We start from the raw sequence: 19,356 nt of genomic DNA on the forward strand, positions 1-19,356 counted from the left end.
CGTTTTAAACTGATCTGTTTTTCCGGTTCAGTAGCGATTCAGTTTCCATTCCGTTTTGCTGTTCCATTTGGTTTCCGTTTGTGATCCGTTTTTTGCGGATCGGAAACAGAAGCATAACCATACAATAAGGATCCATTCACACATCCATGGATCCGCAAAACACAGATATCGGCAATGTGCGGTCAGCATTTTGCGGACCGCACATCGCCGGCACTATAATAGAAAATGCCTAATCTTGTACGCAATTGCGGACAAGAATAGGACATGTTTTTTTCGAAAACGGAATTGCGGACCTGGAAGTGTGGATCTGCATTTCTGGATCCAGACAGCACATAGTGTGGCCCCATAAAAATGAATGGGTCCACAATTCCGTTCCACAAAATGCGGACGTGTGAATGGATCCTAATGTTTAAAAACAGTAAAGTACATAAAAAATTGGGCTGGGCATAAAATTTTCAATAGATGGTTCCGCAAAAACGGAAGACATACGGATGCATTCCAGTTTTTTTGCTGACCCATTGACTTGAATGGTGCCACAAATCGTTATTTGCAGGCAATAATAGGACATGTTCTATGTTTGAACGATACGGAAATACGGAAACAGAAGGCATACAGAGTACCTTCCGTAGTTTTTTTTTGCGGATCCATTGTAATGAATACGGTCTGTATACAGAGTGCAAAAAACATTCATGTGCAGGAGGCCTAAGGGCCATTTCACACGAGCGTATGCCGTGCGTGTCATCCACAGCGTGAACGAGAGCCAAGCCTCGCACCGGACAGCAGAGACACTGAGCATTAACATGATTAATAATACTCCGTGATCTTTTTACTACAAAATCACACAGAGATAAAGTTGTCACTGTGATTTTGTAGTAAAAAGATCACAGAGAGGCACGGAGCATTATCAGTCATGTTACTGCTCCGTGTCTCTGCTGTCCGGAGCGGGGCTTTGCCATCATTCACGCAGCGGATTCCACGCACGGCATCCATTCGTGTGAAACAGCCCTAAGGTCATGTTTGGAGGAAACCAGGCCCTGACCAATACCATCCCTACAGTGAAGCGTGGTGGTGACCGCATCATGTCGAGGGGGGGGGGTTTAGCGGTTGAGAGCGTGAGATCGGTCAACATTGAGAAAAAGCCCAGCACTGAGTAAAGGGTCTGAATATTTATGTCAATGCAAGATTTAAATTTCCTTTTCAATAAATGATAAAAGATTCTGTCATCACCGTCTCATTGAGTGCAGAATGAGTGGGAAAAAATGTCAACTTTTGTTTTATCACTAGGCCGCACCATAACAAAATGTGAAAAAAAACATTCTCAATGCATTGTAACCAACTTTTCTGCAATTTAAAACATTCCCTGCTAAACGTAACTGTCTAATGCGCCAGAGAGCAGAGGTGGCGCTGTAGTCGAACAGTGGTTTCTGTATTATGTCATTTTGGGTCCATTCACACGTCCGTACTGTATTGCGGATCCGCAATAGACCCGGCTGGCGCCCCCCATAGAGCTGCCCATTCTTTTCCGCATCTTTCTGTCCCTATAGAGAATGAATGGGTCCGCACCCGTTCTGCAAAATTGCAGAACGGATGCGGACGTGTGAATGACCCTTTAAGTGGTTCTTGGTGTAGGACTGGTAACGGCGAATACAGAAACATCTCTCGTCACCGTATAACCTGAAAAACACCTTCTAGCGCTGGCCAGCGGCTTATAGTATGGCCGTGGAAGACACTGGGGTCGATTTATTAACGCCATTTGTGTGGTGTAAAAAATGTTGCCACATTCGTGACTGTGATTCACACCAGAAAATAAGAAATTGGCAGAAATTATGCTTCAAATCCACAGGTGGCGTAGATCTGAGTTTTGCGCGCATAGACCGCCACAAGAGGCGGCTGGTATTTTTGGCACATCTGACTCCATCGGTCCATTTACCAAGACAGGCGTATGATATGCCCATCTTAGTAAATCTGGCCCAGTGATTAGGAGATTGTAAGTTGGTTGTAGACAGAGGGGGAGGAGATTTATCAGACTGGTGCAAAGGAAAACAGGCTTAATTTAAGGCTCTTTTGTTTACAATAACACACTGCCGGGCGGAGGCTTCCACCCGGCAGTGTGTTCGGTGACGTCACCGACTCTGATGGGCGGGCTTAAGCGCTGCCCTAGTCATTTTACTGGCTAGGGCAGTGCTAATGCCTGCCCATCTATGCCGGTGACGTCACTAGGCTCCCTGAGGAGCCGGAAGAAGAGGCTTCAGCGCTCCTGCAAGGAACCCGGTACTTCAAGGGATGAATTTCCTATAAGAAAACGGGGCTTCAGAAACATGTGGAAAAGGTAAGACATGGATGTATGTTATATGTATGTCTGTCTTGTAGTAATGGAACAAAGTCCTCAGTCCCGGACAACCCCTTTAAAGGGGTTTTCCATGTTTAGTTTATGGATGGCCTATCCTTGGGAAAGCTCATGAATATCAGATCGGTCGGGATCAGACTCTCAGCGCCCCTGCTGGCTCACTGTTTTAGGGGGCCACGATGCTTGTAAAAATGCTGCAGCCCCATGGGGCAGTGTACCTGCATGGTGTCTAGTGTCTACTTAGCCGGGGTTTTAAAGCTCCTTTCCGTTCAGGTGAATGGGATAAAACCGCAACGTCCTGCACTGCCGCCACTTTTAGATGTGCCAGTTTAGACTATAGAGGAGTTATAGCACATGCGCCAAGCCCCTTAAACATCTCGTTGTCAAGGGTGGCAACAGTCAGACCCTCCACCAATCTGATATCGATGGGCTTCCAGTTCTGCCAAACATGCACGTCATTTCAATAGAGCAAGTGAGGAGAGGCGTCTACCAGGCACCACCTTCAGTGATGTGTTCAAAACTCTTAGGCCTCTTTCACACGGGCGTCATGTTTTTTGCCCGGATAAGAGGCGGGTGCGTTGCGGGAAAATGCGCGATTTTTCTGCGCGAGTGCAAAACATTGTCATGCGTTTTGCACTTGCGTGAGAAAAATCGCGCATGTTTGGTACCCAGACCCGAACTTCTTCACAGAAGTTCGGGCTTGGGATTGATGTTCTGAAGATTGTATTATTTTCCCTTATAACATGGTTATAAGGGAAAATAATAGCATTCTGACTACAGAATGCTTTGTATAATAGTGCTGGAAGGGTTAAAAATAATAAAAAAGTTAACTCACCTTCTCCTCTTGTTCGCGCAGATGCCACTCTGTTCTTTAGCTGTGGACTGAATGACCTGAGGTGACGTCAGATCACATGCTCCAATCACATGGTCCATCACCATGGTGATGGAGCATGTGATCTGACGTCATCAAAGGTCCTTTAGCCCACAGATAAAGAACAGACCGGCATCTGCGCTAACAAGAGGAGAAGGCGAGTTAACTTTTTTATTATTTTTAACCCCTCCAGCACTATTATACAAAGCATTCTGTATTCAGAATGCTATTATTTTCCCTTATAACCATGTTATAAGGGAAAATAATACAGTGAATAGACTGTCACCTAGAACCCATGCGTGAAAATCGCACCGCATCCGCACTTGCTTGCGGATGCATGCGATTTTCACGCAACCCCATTCATTTCTATAGGGCCTGCGTTACGTGAAAAACGCACAAAGAGGAGCATGCTGCGATTTTCACGCAACGCACAAGTGATGCGTGAAAATCACCGCTCGTGTGCACAGTCTCATAGAAATGAATGGGTCAGGATTCAGTGCGGGTGCAATGCGTTCACCGCACGCATCGCACCCGCACGGAAAACTCGCCCGTGTGAAAGGGGCCTTAGACACTTGTAATCTAGTATGTCCCGTACAGAACAGCAATTAATAGACAAATCTAATTTCTGCTTTCACCAACCCTTTTCAGAAGAGAGATTAATAAGTAATACCTACAGTATATAAAGTCATCTATCAAAATTAAATCATTAACTTTTTTTTATAATTTTTCTTTTCATTATACATAAAAAAAAAATCAAAAAAAAAAAATCAGTGGGGTAGATTAGATTTCATGCTGGTAACCAATAGGCCGACGGTTCCATGTTACTTTTCAGCTCTGTAGAACGAGTACTGTAACAAAGGCCACACCCATCACTGGAGGGCGAGGTCATAATGGCGGTACATACTGCAGTTATTAAAGGGGTTTTCCAAGTGATTGGTGGGGCTCCAGGACCTCGGACCCCCCACTCAACATTAGTTTGAAAAGGCAGCAGCGGTCACAGTAACACCAAGGCCTTATCCAGCATTGCCTAGGCCATATGAGGTCACATACATCGGCCACGGCACAGCTCAGCTCCAATGAAGTGAATACAATGTACGGCACTGTGCTTGGTGAGCTGAGAGAAGGCTGTAACGCTACTGCAAGTGTTGGTGGCTTCTTAAACGGCTGATTGGTGGGGGTCCCAGGTGTCAGACCACCACAGATGACCTATCCAGAGGATAAGTAAACAGTAAAAGACACCTAAAAAAGGGCTTTACTGGGGTTGTTCAGGAAAAGATGACTGCTTTCCTACTAAAACAGCACCACACCTGTCCTCAGGTTGTGTGTGGTATTGCAGCTGAGCTCTATTGACGTGAATGGAGCAGAGTTGCAATACCACACACAACCTGTGGACAGGTATGGTGCCGTTTTTGGAAGAGAGCAACCCCTTCAACAGTCAGAGGGAGACTGCTGTGCGGCACCATCTCTGCCACTTTTAGGGGGGGGGCAGTATAAGACTACAGACATTTTTCAGCTCCATTCACTGCTATTGTACAAGTCCTACATTACATGACATTTTTTATGTTTTGAGTCTTTGGTGGCATTTTGTATTTTGAGAATTTTTAAGAAAACCTGTTGGCAAGACAGAGGTTAATGAACCACTAATATAATGCAGTAGGGCTCATGTCACAGCTGCACCAGGGTTTTGTACCCCAAAAATGATAAGCGTGGGGTTTCAGTATTATTCTGGTGTTCTCCTTGTTAGAGCAGTCACTCTGCCTTGGCTAGCACCGTCTTCACACGCGAGATGCAATTCAAGGCAGGGTGGCCATCACTGCAGCATCGTCCAGCTCAGTATGGCAGTATAACTTCAAGTTCTCCTTGTGTTCTTCCACAGGGACATGTCTACAAAAGGTATGCACAGGCCCTACTCCAGGGATCAGCAATCGCCGGCGCTCCAGGTGTTCCGAAATTACAGCACCCCAGACTGCTCCATTCACTTCTACGGGAGTTAGAAGAGCAGCCGAGCATGTTGGTAGTTGTAGTTTCACAGCAGCTGGAGTGTCGAAGGTTCCTGATCCCCGCCCTACTGCATCTTATATTTTCTGTAAAAAAAAAAAAAAAAAAAAAAAAAAAAAAAGAACAGGGGGGGGCTAGTTACCGTAAGTTGTAGTTATCACAACTTTTTCTGGTGTTTTTCTAGTCGTGTTTAAATACATATGGGGAAAAAAAATACAAATAAAAATCAAAATAAAACACAATACCAAAACGAGAAGAAAAGAAAAAAATAATAAAATAAAAAAGTACAAAGACACTTGACTTCTATATCTCACTGCAGACTTTAAAATAACATCTGCACACCCCATTAAAACCACCAATAAAAACACTGCAAATTTTTTTTATAATAATCAACATTTTTGACAGACTCCCTTGAATTCATCAGATTACAAAAAAAAAAAAAAATTATTTCCGGCAGAGATCTTGGGAGCGGTGGCTGCTTCTGTTTGCACACAATCAAATGCACTGTGTACATAGAGTTCAATGCATACAGATCGGCCATTACCATACAGCGTGAGCAAACTACTGCAGTACAATGATCTCAGCTCGGAAAGTATCTGCCGCAGATGTTAGCAGAATTCATTTATCCTGGGGGACCTCTTTAATATAAAAGCTCTCACCGATAGAGGATCCCTCACCTCTCCCGACATGTAATAAACTCAGAAGTGTTGTATTCTAAGAACCCTGCATTGTACTGTTCCTCCTGGAAACATACAAATATGTTGACAACAACTAAGGCCGGGTCAACATTATTTATTTTTCCATCGTTCTGATCCGTCAGAAGAACAGAAAAAAAAAAAGAAAAAAATAGAAAAAAAGGCCTGTATGATGGATCAGAAGAATGTGAACCCGGCCTATGTATTGCCATTCTCCTGAAGCATCTCCTCCAGTTCCGGTATCAGACTTAGTAGGCACATCCCTTCTTAAACTAAATTGTGACACCTAGTTGTCAATTTTTTTACATTTTCGGGAGTAATAACAGAGGGACAATACAATGTAGAGCTCTAAGAAAAGGAGCTTCAGAACCAGAGGAATCCAGTTCTGCCTGGAAAGCTGCCAGCAGCAAAAGACCATGGTGCAGCAAAAAAATAAAGACACATTGCCATAATGCCCTCCCCCATATAACATATCCACCATGCATCCTACAGGAGGTGGACTCGGGGTGGATTCTTATTAAAAGGGGTTGTCCCATTAAGACAACTTATCCGGTATCTACAGGGTAGAGCATACGATCGTCGGGCTCTGATCGCTGGGATCCTGCCAATCACAACAATGGGGTCCGGTGCTCTCCTATGTCAATGGAGTGGCGGTCACGCATATGCCCCGATGTCCCCATTCAGCTCTATGGGGCTACTGGAGATAGATGGGTACATCTACTGAGCCATCTCTAGTAGTCCCAAAGAGTTGAATGGAGAGGAGTGTCTGACACTCCGTTCAAACAGGGAGCACGGGCAGCAGTTCTCATGATCAGCCAGTACCCAGTCTATCTTGTGGCTAGTAGACAAGTTGTCTTACTGGGAAAACACCTGAGGTACTGAGACATCTTCTAAAAATACTAGAAGCATATCACTGGAGATGGTTCACAAGTAGCGTTAAGTGGATGAGGTAATGGAGTTGGAGCCGTGTGGTAGTCAGGGAATGTCATTTGGCAACATCACCCGTCATGATGTAGGTGACAGACAGAAGTCAGATCATTTACACTCTCCCATAGGGAGCACCCTGAAGAATTGTACAAGAAGAAGCAGAAAGTATCAGCCCAGTTCTCTGAGAAGTAGAAAAATAGAATTTGAGTGCAAAAGTCATCACCGTGTAAAATCAGTTGCCATAAAAGTAGTATCTGGAAGTCCTGACTGAAGCTTCTATACTGTACAGAAAAACTAAATTACACATGTACACGGATCCGGTTCTACCTCCCAGTCATGGTCTCCTTCACAGAAATAAATATAGCCACCATACGTGCAATTTGTTTCTTCCAAGGTCCTGGTCTGTAGAGGTCAACACACATACGTTACAGTGTACTTAATGGTTTACTGTATAGAAGACTTGTGACACCTCAGTCGTTATCAGAGTCTGGAGGTGGCGAGAACACCAGCGCATCATTAAAGCTGTGCCCATAAGCCCGTAGCCTGTACACGCCGTACATCATAACCTGCATGTGGTTTGGAGAGAGTCCATTGAACGTGATCGCCATGTCTGAGCAACAGCCTTCAACCACTTTTTGAGGATCATTCGCCATGGCTTCTTTAATCAAGGTCCCAACAGATTTGGTGTTGAAGACATTCTTACCCTCGGAGTCTTCTGCGTTTTCCGCAAACACTCCTTTGTACTTTAGGCACATGGCCAATTGCTTATCTCCGGAGACCTTCCATATTATACCACCTGTTTCTGGACACTTATCTGGTTCATTCATGACGCTGATAAGACGATTCACTGACCCAATACTGAGCACAATGCCACCGGCTAAATCAACATAGTCTAAATCTCCATCTTTCTCAGTATGCCCAATGTAGAAAGGTTCTAAAGGGTCCTTCTTCAACAGAAAATACTTTAGATTTTCAATGATGGCAAAAGTGGAGGGTTGAGTGATGAAAAACCAGTTATACTCAAGTTTATGTTTCTCATGTGCCATTTGGATAGCTTTCCGCATCATAGTCCACATGTCGCTGCTCTCAATGTTGATGGACTCAAAGACTTTAACCTGTTCGGAGCTGTAGTAGTCAGCCTGGTCACAGTGCTTGCTCCATGTGGTTCTGACAGCAGCCCAAAGGCTCAGGTCTTTTGGCTTGACAAGGATAATGCAGTAGACCCGCATGCTCTGACTCAACTCTACTTGTTCTGCCTCTGAAAGCTTGGAAACTTCCTCCTTCTTAGGTGCCTGGATGTGATGGTGCTCATGGGGGGTGGCAACTTCATGACCCAACTTTATGTGTCCAAGAAGAGTTACCACTAGACAAAATGCACCTCCTATTAACAGGCCCCGTAAAAACGAACCACCTTCTGAAATCATCTTTCCTATAACACAAATAACATCTATTAACGGACTGATATCTGTCAAATAATTAAAAGGGAACCTGTCATCAAAGATCGGGCTGATTAAAACTACGGACATGTTCCCTCTGTTCAAGCTGCTAGCTTTCAGAAATTGGTTTTGTTGAATTTCACAATTAGGTACATTTTAAGAGTGGATTTTTCACACCAACACCCCGACGTCATGAAGCCATAGCTCAAGGAGTCACTGGGGCATACTGCTGGATAAGGCCTATCACAGTCATCTCCTCGCACCCAACTTGCTCCCACAGACCTGTCCTGGCTTCCGGATGTCAGCATCTGGCAGTGCAAAATCACACACAGCCGCAGAAGACCTCGTTCTGTGGCCAGAATCCTGACCTCAACTGACAGTGGTCCCTGCATATCCTAGACATGCGCAGTGAGCGCTTGAAGCCAAGCTGTACACAACTCAGATCACGTCAGGATCCTGGTGACAGAACAAGGCCTTCTGCAAGGTCTTTCACACTGCAAGGTGCCGATGTCAGGAAGACCGGTGAGGTCTCCGAGAGCAAGATAAGTGGCATAGAGGAGAAAACACTGTGACCCTTCTCATCCAGCAGTACGCCCCAGTGACTACCTGAGCTACATTTTTGTGACGTCAGATACATTTTAAAAGTGGATTTTTAACACAAACACCCCAATTTTAAAATTCACCAAATACAGTTTCTGAAATCTGTCAGCTTGAACAGTGGGAACATGTCAATAGTTCTGATGACAGGCTCCCTTTAAAAGGGGTTTAAAAAGGGAGATATAATAAAAATAGGTCAGAAAGGGTTAGAAATAAAAATAAACATTACTCACCTCCACCAATCCCACTCCACTGCAGTTTCCTGCTGCTATACATTTCCTGTCTTGGATTGCTGTACTGGACATGCTGGTAAAGTCCTACAGCCAGTCACTGTATGAGGCGGGTCACCATTAAGGTCAGAGATTGGCTAAGTGGGCTTTTCCGGTGTGTCGGGACAAGACAGGACAGAGGAGAACAACAGGGAACAGCAGCAGCTGGGGAAATCGGTAGAGGAGAGTAATGCTTCTTTTTTAGTTATAACACTTAAAAAAATTAAAATAAAATAAAAATGCCCATGAATTAAATCGGACTATATAGCATGCTGAATGCCAACATCCTACACATCAACATCCTGTTGTAGAGACAAACTGAGGTTATTTTCAGTCTCCAGTCCTTGGTAAATATTACACAAGCCTGCTTAATATTTTATGAACAAAGGAAATCATTATTAGATCAAGTTATCAAGCATAGTTTACTGACCTGTCTGCCTCTTCTTATTAGCTATATGGCACGAGTTGTTAGCCTGCCATAGAATAAACCTTTTATGTTCTTGGCTTTAGAAACCAACACAGCCCCATATTATACCCAAGGCCAGGGATGCCCAACCTGCGGCCCTCCAGCTTTTGCAAAACTACAATTCCCAGCTTGCCTGGACAGCCTACAGCTATTAGGCCCGGTTGGGAGTTGAAGTTTTGCAACAGCTGGAGGGCCGCAGGTTGGCCATCCCAAATTCAGTGGTCTCCTCACTATCTTAAACCTCACCAAATCATAGTCCAAAGGGCTCAGGTTGGCAAGATACAGAAAGTTGTGCAACTACGTCCTCCCCGAGACAAGGTGCAAATACTAAGGGCTCAAGTGGTTTCCTTACCTCAAGTAGCATAGTAGCAATTTTGCAGAGTCAAACATGTTTTTATTTATGTTTTATTACTCCACTTTTGCGATGACAGGTGTGGTCAGAAACCATCCATTTCACCGTATCTCTTCCTGTACCAAAGCCCCCTCCCCTCCTATAATTTGCGCCAAGCCTGAATCTGTTCTCAGTAGGGAGATGGAAGTAAGACTTCTCTGATAGGGTCTTCTCTGCCCAAGAATGTTGAATCCAGCTGTTGATCCTCGTCTACCTGACATCTGCTGTTGGTGCACCACCGATTTGTCGCCCAGTGTCTGCCCTCTTGTCGCATTAACAGTCCCTAAGCTATCGGAGCAGGTAACAAAGACTCGGGGAAAACCAGGTGCGCTGAACAGAGCAGCTCTGCCCCGGTGCACCCAAATCCTCATTTGCATAAACCACCAGATTTCGTGGGCACCTATCCTACGTGCTATGATTTTGGAGTTGACTAACCCCTTGAGGACCCAGCCAATTTTCATTTTAGTTTTTTACTCCCTGCCTTACAGGAGCCATAACTTTTTGATCTTTCCTTTGGAATAGCTGTATCAGGGCTTGTTTTATTTTTTTGGCTGGATAAGTTGGACTTTCTAAAGGCACCATTTATTATTTTACATAATGTAGTAGGAAGCTGGAAAACAATTACAGATGGGGAGGAACTGGGGGGGGGGGGGGGGGGGGGGGGAAGATTTCAATTACTTACCGGTAATTGGTTTTTCCTCTAGCCCCCACAGCGGCACGACAGGAGGATACCCTGCCTCCCCAGGGACAGGAAACAACGTGGAGATCTTTAAATACTCCCCTCCCCTTACCTGCTCCAGTAAATAACCGAGAAAACTCTGTAATGGATGCAACAAAATTAATCTTTATGTATATTTGAGAATTAGACAAGGATACTCTCCAAGAAAGACATAACAACTTTTTCCTTCTTTCATCCTTTTTCTTTTTTTTTTTTTTAAATAAAAGTTAGAATAATCATTGGGAGGGAAATTCCCCGTGCCGCTGTGGGGGCTAGAGGAAAAACCAATTACCGGTAAGTAATTGAAATCTTTCCAAACACCCCCACAGCGGCACGACAGGAGGAATAACATAGGAATCCCATATCAGGGGGGGACAACAGCAGATAACACTCTGCGAGCAAATGATAATTCCCTGTTCTTCAACACATCTAACTGATAATGTCTAAAGAAAGTAGAAGGTGACGACCAGGTGGCTGCCTGGCAAATTTGTTCTAACGGAACCTCCGCTGATTCAGCCCAAGAGGCTGCTACAGATCGGGTTGAATGGGCTTTTAAGCCTGCCGGGGGAGGAACCTCCCTTAAGTCATAACAAGCCAAGATTGTCGATCTAATCCATCGACTAACGGATGCTTTGCTTGCCGCGTTTCCCTTATTTGGGCCTGCAAACTGAACAAATAGTCTGTCCGTCTTCCTGAGATCTTCTGTAGCCTTTAGGTAGGTAAGAACGGCTCTTCTTACATCCAGGTTATGGAAGCGTCTTTGTTCCTGACTGCCTGATGGGGATCCAAAGGAAGGGAGGGACACTTCCTGAAGACAGTGGAACTTAGAGACCACCTTGGGTAAAAAAGAGGGAGAATGTCTCAGTACTATCCTATCATCCTTGATGGACAGATACGGGGGCCTGCACGAGAAAGCCTGTATCTCCCCCACCCTCCTAGCCGAGGTGATGGCTATTAAGAAAACTGTTTTAAAGGTAAGCATCTTTAGAGATATCTCAGATAAGGGCTCAAAAGGGTTGTCTGATAAGGCTGCTAGAACTAGATTTAAGTCCCAAGGAGGGACAGTGGACCTCACTATTGGCTGTTTTCTCCGAGCTCCTTTCACAAATCTCTTAACAAGGTCTATGTCTGCTAATTTTATATCAAGTAAGGCACTCAAGGCTGATATATGGACCTTTATAGTGCTTACTCTTAGCCCCTTCTGAAGACCTGACTGGAGGAATTCTAGGACCTTAGTGACTACAAGGGGACCTCTGGTATCCCCCCCTGTAAATCTTCTGAAAGACTGCCAGATCCTGTCATAGATCCTCGAAGTCACCTTTTTGCGACTAAAAAGAATTGTGGAAATTACCGCGTCCGAGAGGCCCTTTCCTTTTAATATTTCCCGCTCAGTCTCCATGCTGTCAACTGAAGTTGTGTTGTCTTGGGATGCCATACTGGGCCCTGGTGAAGGAGATCCGGGATGTTTGGTAGATGCCACACGTCTCCTGCTGACATCCTCACTAGGAGAGGGAACCATGACCTCTTGGGCCAGTAAGGAGCAATCAGGATCAGATTGTGGTTCTCCTGAAGTACCTTTTGCAGCACCTTGGGGATTAACGCAAAGGGAGGGAAGGCATACAGGTTTACTCTTGGCCATGGGTGGGAGAGAGAGTCCACTATAAGAGGGTGATCTGAATAAGCCAGAGAGCCGAACTTCTCTACTTGTCTGTTTTGACGCGTGGCAAACAGATCTATTTCTGGAAGGAACCATGTTTGTGCTATCCGATGGAATATCCTTGGGTTTAAGGACCATTCCCCTTCTTTCAAGACATCTCTGCTGAGAAAATCCGCCACTGTATTGTCTTCTCCCCTTATGTGAACTGCCGATATTGATAGTATGTTTCTTTCCGCCCACTGGAAAATCTCTCTTGAGACCCTTGCCAAGGATGGGCTTCTTGTGCCCCCTTGTCTGTTCAGATAGGCCACCGCTGTGGTGTTGTCTGAGAGTATTCTCACTTCTTTCCCGTGGACTTCTGAGTGAAGGGCCTTCAAGGCCTCCCATACTGCCCCTAACTCCTTCAGGTTGGAAGAGGCTAGGATCTGATTTTCTTGCCAGCCCCCTTGTATTACGGACCTGTCTGAAAAGGCCCCCCAACCATTCTTGCTGGCGTCTGTAGTGATAGTGACCACATCTGTTTGCTGCCACGGGACGCCTGTGTTTAGGTTTTGGTTGATCAACCACCAATTTACGGAGTCTCTTACATATTGAGGGACTCTTACTCTCCGTTCTAGAGAAGCTTTGCTCTTGTCCCATTCCCTGAGCATGAAAGCCTGGAGGGTTCTTGAGTGAGCCTGAGCCCACTTTACTGCTGGGATAGCTGAGGACATTAGACCCAAGATTTTCATTATTGACCTGATTGTCACTCTTGATCTGCTGCGGAACAGCGTAAATTCCTGCTTGATAGTCTGGACTTTTTCCTGTGGGAGGAAGGTCCTCATGAGGCCTGAATCCAGCAGCATTCCTAAAAAGATCTTCCTTTTTTCGGGCTGGAGGTCTGACTTTTCTATGTTTATTAGCTACCCCAGGTCTGTTAGGCTCTGCTTCACTATTTCTATCTGTTCTAATAGGAGACTTTTTGATGCAGCGGCTATAAGGAAGTCGTCTAAGTACGGCACAACTAATATGCCCCTTAGATGAAGATCTGCTATCACCTCTGCCATCACTTTGGAGAAGACTCTTGGTGCTGACGTAATGTCGAAGGGGAGGACCTGGAATTGATAATGGAGTACCACCGAACCCCGCTGTACTGAAAATCTTAGGAATTTCTGATGCTCTCTGCAGATTGGAATGTGGTAGTACGCGTCGGTAAGGTCTAGGGTTGCCATAAAGGTGTTTCTCTGTAACAGACCTATAGTGGATTTTATGCTCTCCATCTTGAACCGTTTGTAGAGTAGATGTTGGTTCAGTCCCTTTAGGTTTATAATGGCTCTGTATGAGCCGTTCGGCTTTTTGACTAAAAATAAGGGGGAATAATAACCTGTTCCCTGTTCTGCTAGGGGAACTGACGCTATGGCTTCTTTTTGTAAAAGGATTTTTACCTGATCTAGTATTAGAGCTTGGACTGGACCGGCTTTTTTGGTGATGTGGAACACCTCCTGGGGAAAAGTGGAAAACTCCAACTTTAGGCCTGAGGAGACTACGTCCAAAACCCATGGGGAATTGGAGATATTCTCCCAGGCTGGAAGGAAGTACTTCAGCCTTCCTCCTACCCTGCATCTGGCGTCATTGCTTTGATGACCTTTGGGAGGAGTCAGAGGGGTTGAATAAAAACCCTCGACCTCTTCCTCTTCCCGAACGCCACCGGGGGGAAAAATCCCTTCTCTTTTGGTCCTGTCTGCCCCTAGATGTGGGAAAAAACCGTCTCTGACGAAAATTCTTTTGTTCCGAAGGAAACCCCTTCTTTCTGTCTGTGGCTTTATCAAGGATGTCGTCCAGTACTGATCCGAACACCCTATCACCTTCGCAGGGGATGCCGCAGAGTTTGTTTTTGGATGCCGCATCACCTGACCAGGACCTAAGCCATACTGCCCTTCTGGTAGAGTTTGAGAGGGCCGCTGACCTGGCTGCTAACTTAATAGAGTCGACCGAAGCATCGGCCAAAAATTTTGCCGCCTGTTTAAGAACTGGAAGAGAAGCTAAAATATCCTCTCTAGGGGTTCCTGATACTAGGTGCTCCTCCAGCTGGTTTAACCAGATAGACATGGACCTGGCTGTATATGTAGCGGCCACGCTAGGTCTAAGGATGGACATGGAAGCCTCCCAAGATTTTTTTAGTAGGGCCTCGCTTCTCTTATCCATTGGGTCTTTTAAGAGACCTAAATCCTCAAAGGGTAAGGCTGACTTTTTTGTAATCTTTGCTACGGGGGCATCCACCTTAGGACACTTGTCCCAAGAGGACGTATCTTCCTCAGCAAAGGGATATTTTCTTTTTAGGACCCTAGATACGCTTGGTCTCTTTTCCACATCGGTCCACTCCTTATTAATTAACTTTGTAATATTAGAGTGGAGGGGGAACACCCTCTTCCTTTTTTCTCCTAAGCCCTTAAACATTAAATCTTGTATAGTTTTGGACGGTTTAGACTCCTCTAGGTTTAGAGTTGCCCTAATGGTCTTTAATAATACTTCGGTCTCCTCAATGGAACAAAGAGGCTTCCCGGACTCATCTTCAGAGGAAAGAGGTTCAGACTCTGAGAGTTCCCCTTCATCAAGATCCACTTCCTGATATTCTGCCTCTAAAGTCGCAGGCATCTCAGCCATAGAAGTAGAAGGCTTCTGGGACGTAGCAGCTAGTCTTTGATCCACAGCGCTGCTTACTTCATCCTTAATAATATTTCTAATATTATCCAATAAGGAAGGAGACTCTTCTGCCACAATCTTTTCCAAACACTTGGTACAAAGGGCTTTTTTATACCCTGACGGTAGGGCCTTTTTGCAAATGGAACACTTTTTGACACGCTGGGCCTCAGATTTCTGAATTTCCCTGACCTATATTAGATATAAGTCAGAAAATTTGTTTAATAAAAAAAGGGGGGCTGCCTAGTCTGTAGAAAGGGAGAGGCAGTCCCTTATCCAGTGCAGAAGGTCAGAAAACCTAAACCCCACAGTGAATCACAGGCAATATACATTCCTCATTTCCCTCCAGAGGAGGGTAGCTTACCGGGCTGCCGGTCTTGGAAGGATCCGAGGGTCTGCGCATTGCGTCCTCTCCTGATGCCGACATGCTGCAGGCTGTTCTTAGGACACCGCCGATTCCCGCCGTTTTTTTGAAATCTGCGCAGGGAAGTGACGTCTAACTCCCGCGCTTGTGAGCTCCCGCTCACGTGACCCGCGATCCTGTGGCTTCCTTCTCGCGATATCAGCGAGGAAGCGCTGCCCGGGGCTGCCTCCACCGGAGGACTTGTGCCTGGGAGACAGGGAGAACCGCACCGCAGTCCCGCGATCCTGCTCCCCTAACGACCTGCCGGCGATCCTGCTGATGGGCGAAAGAAATCCCACCAGCGAAGAGAACTCCACGTCTTGCTCCCAGAGGGACAGGAAACAACTGGAGCAGGTAAGGGGAGGGGAGTATTTAAAGATCTCCACGTTGTTTCCTGTCCCTGGGGAGGCAGGGTATCCTCCTGTCGTGCCGCTGTGGGGGTGTTTGGAAAATCCACTGTAGTTTTATGGCTTATCACATTTTTATAGTTTCTTGTATTTTATAGTATTTTTAGAATGTGAGCAGGACTGGTTTGTCTTCACTTGCAGACTAGGGGGTGAGGGGCCTTACTACACCCTACACTCCTCTACAATAGATAATAATGTGATCCTGCCTAGTATGTGCCATCATGGCTGAGCAGCCTGACAGGAACACTCACCAATATACAGGAGTCTGAGTGTAATGTGGACCCTCCCAGGCAGCTCTGCAAGTAGAGGCAACCAGCCCTGCTCACATTCTAGATCAGGTGGCTGGCAGCCATTCTAACTTATTCCCAGAGAATCCCTTTAAGGACACCTAAATCTGATTTCTACAATGAAGGATATACAACGCATTTTATGACTCAAGTTACAAGCATTACATATAGGTCACACCAAAGCTCTATGTAGTCTAGTCAGATAGTAACGTGTAACACATGCTCCGGACACGTACCCGTTGATATTAGTGTGTTTCTGTACACATGAGAGACTTTCCACTGACTCCACTGCTCTATTAGGTCTGTGACGTGTCCCAAACACACCCACTGAAGTCTCTGGGTCCATGAAAACCACTGCCACCACACGAATGCCATCCATGTTCTGTCATATCTTACAGAATTGCATTTCCTTAAAGGGGTTCTGCAGTTTGTTTAAACTAATGATTTACCCTCTGATCGGTGGGGGTCCGACACCCGGGACCCCTGCTGGTCAGCTGTTTGAGAAGGCAGTGGCGCTCCAGCAGCACCGCGGCCTTCTCAAACAGCTGATCAGCGGGGGTCCTGGGTGTCGGACCCCCACCGATCAGATGCTGATGATCTATCCAGAGGATAGATCATCAGTTTAAACAAATTGCAGAACCCCTTTTAAAATATATGTTAAAACTGGATTAAACTGAAATAGGGTTGTGCAGGGTTTGGGCCCTTGCACACGACCATATGCCCTCTGAGACATACAGTCCGTGAGCGGGCCATATGTCCCAGAGCGACATTGATCATGCGCACGGGAGTACACAGAGTCATAGATTACAATCATGCTGTGCATGTCGGCCGCCCGCGGGGCTGTTGTCCCGCACTCATAAAATCATATGCGTGCAGGCCAATCGTCCAGCGGGCGGCCCGACGTGCACAGCACGATTGTAATCTATGACGCTACATACTCCCGTGTGCACGATCAATGTCGCTCCGGGACATATGGCCCGCTCACGGACTGCATGTCTCAGAGGGCATACGATCGGGTGCAAGGGCCCTTAGAAGAACATATAGAAAAAACTGTTCCAATACGTATGGCAATGGTAAGTCACAGCGATTCCCAAATGTAAAATGGGTAGAGGTCACAGTTTAGAACATGCGTTTGAGGGACCTCACGTTCCGACCCGGGTTTCACTCCACGCTTCGTCAGGGGGGTCCAGATGAAGCATGAAGCGAAACCCAGGTCGGGCAGAATTGTAAAGACAGCTCTGACTGCTTGTTTTATCTCACATTTTGTGAGTATAATAAACCTTTTTATACGCCGACCTTTCTAGCACTGCTTCACTATTTGCGTATTTTCTGACATCCCATAGGAGCCCTGGTTGGCGACAGTCGGACCGAATAACTTGCCTGGGTCTTAAGTATTGGATGTTCCGAGATTGAAGAGGTGCAACCTTCTGGATAGGGAACGCGCGGTCCCTCGAAAACGCATAACCTTAGAACATGGCTGCTTTCTTTCAATGTCAACAACACACCTGTCCGTTGTTTGATTTACCTAACTACTATGAGAGCTGGTCGCTATGGACCCTGGTCGCCATCTATTCAGCTTCCGTCCATACAGGAGCAGTTTCCACTGTTCTGTTTGGATTCCGGTAGCCCGCTCCGACTCAGGATCCCTGACCTCACCATATCAGGCACTACCGGATACGACCATATACTGCCATATACCCATTGACTATAATGGGATCTGGTGGAGTTCCGTAGATCCCTGGCAAATATGCCGGGATTCAGTCGGACAAAAAACGCTGCATGCAATGTTTTTTCTTCAGCCGGATCCCATTATAGTCATGGTTGTATCCGGTAACACTGGATATAGTGGGCTCCGCCAGCCTGATCCCCAGCTGGATCAGGCTACTGGATTCCAAATGCAACAGTAAACAGGTTCTAAATGAAATATAATTATAAGACCTTGTTCACATCTCCGTTATGAAATCCGACAGGCTGTTCCGGCACAGAGCAGCTTGTCAGATCCTCTACTTCCCCACCGGATCCCAAATGACTGCCATAAGGTCCAGCGGTGATCCGTCCGCTTTCTGGCATAAACGCAATGGTTTTTTGTCCGGCTAACAGCTGCCATTTGCACCGGGTCAGGCGACTGGACGTCCTGTGAGCATAGTCTAATTTCGTAAGGTACCCAACGATCGAGTTCAAGTATGCAGGAGTAGACCCCAATAGTCCCCTGACATCCACCGCTAGGGGAGTAAAGGATCAGCATCACTTTGGTCACTAGTGATCTGCCCCCGCCAAGGCTATCAGTGATCAGCAGTACACAGCTCAGTGCGGCTGACGCGTGTTTGGTACTTCAGCCCTATCGCTCTGCTGATCGGCAGGAGGCAGACCCCACAACCAATTGGCTAGTCCCATGAAACCCCTTTAACCTCATGCAGATGAAAGCTCAATGACTTGATCTCTGTTCACACCTCGTTATGTATGCACCAAGAGCTCTCGCTGCCTATGCCAGAGACATAAGGCTTCCAGGACTGACCCTGTAGTGTACCCTAATATACATCCCACCTCATCAGACTGTCGCATAAGGACCACCACAATCAGCGATCCCTGATCCTTCCTGAATATGATGAGAAATGTGCTGACATGGTCACCAAGAAGACACCACAGCAATCACACTGGGTCTGTATGGACGACGAGATCAGAATACCGATCTACATGTACACAACGCAGAAGAAGGGGTTAATCTGGAAGGAGCCCCCGCACTCACCCCGCCGCTCCAGGCACAGCGATCCTAGCGACTAGCTCGACCACACTCCCTAACGCCTGCTACCCCGGATCCTGTATTTCCGCCTTCTTGCGCAGGTGACAAGAGTCACGTGTACAGCCATGACGTGTCACTGCTCTAACTTGTAGGACCGGCTGCCGCCATGTTTGCTCCTGGCAACAACAACAAAAACCGCTGGAGGAGATTACAGCGCTTGGGATTTAGACACTACTGAATGACACGGTGAAGAGCATGAGACCAGTAAAAGGGAGGTTATCTGACTCCTGGCGCGAATGTATGAAGCGGAAGATTAAGCGCAACCAATCAGATTCTAGCTTTTCTAATTCAAGTGCAAATTGGAAAATGAAAGCTGTGATTTGATTGGTTGCTATGGGCTACTGCTCTGATGTATCTTCAGGACAAGAACCGCATATGACCTATTGGGTTATAGAAGTCCTCCCAAGT

At 46.2% G+C, this 19,356-nt stretch overlaps 1 protein-coding gene across 2 annotated transcripts; it reads right to left on the bottom strand.

Moving 5' to 3' along the window:
- Window positions 1-5,580: 5,580 nt before the first annotated feature.
- C1GALT1C1 (C1GALT1 specific chaperone 1) lies at window positions 5,581-18,976 on the bottom strand. Of its 2 annotated transcripts, none has more exons than XM_044268425.1 (2): window positions 18,895-18,976; window positions 5,581-8,267 (listed from the first exon to the last, which is right to left on the bottom strand). In XM_044268425.1, exon 2 carries the CDS (start codon window positions 8,260-8,262, stop codon window positions 7,309-7,311), a length of 954 nt encoding a protein of 317 aa, XP_044124360.1. In that variant the 5' UTR covers window positions 8,263-8,267; window positions 18,895-18,976; the 3' UTR covers window positions 5,581-7,308. The 2 variants fall into 2 exon arrangements, with proteins under 2 accessions (XP_044124360.1, XP_044124362.1); XM_044268427.1 differs by lacking the exon at window positions 18,895-18,976 and adding an exon at window positions 10,680-10,694.
- Between the last annotated feature and the right edge of the window lie 380 nt (window positions 18,977-19,356).

The sequence above is a fragment of the Bufo gargarizans genome, chromosome 9, assembly GCF_014858855.1.
Source record: "Bufo gargarizans isolate SCDJY-AF-19 chromosome 9, ASM1485885v1, whole genome shotgun sequence".
NCBI lineage: Eukaryota > Metazoa > Chordata > Amphibia > Anura > Bufonidae > Bufo > Bufo gargarizans.

Bases quoted from the DNA above. Each gene is read 5' to 3' on its own strand.
- C1GALT1C1 (XM_044268425.1), bottom strand. From the start codon at position 8,262: ATGATTTCAGAAGGTGGTTCGTTTTTACGGGGCCTGTTAATAGGAGGT.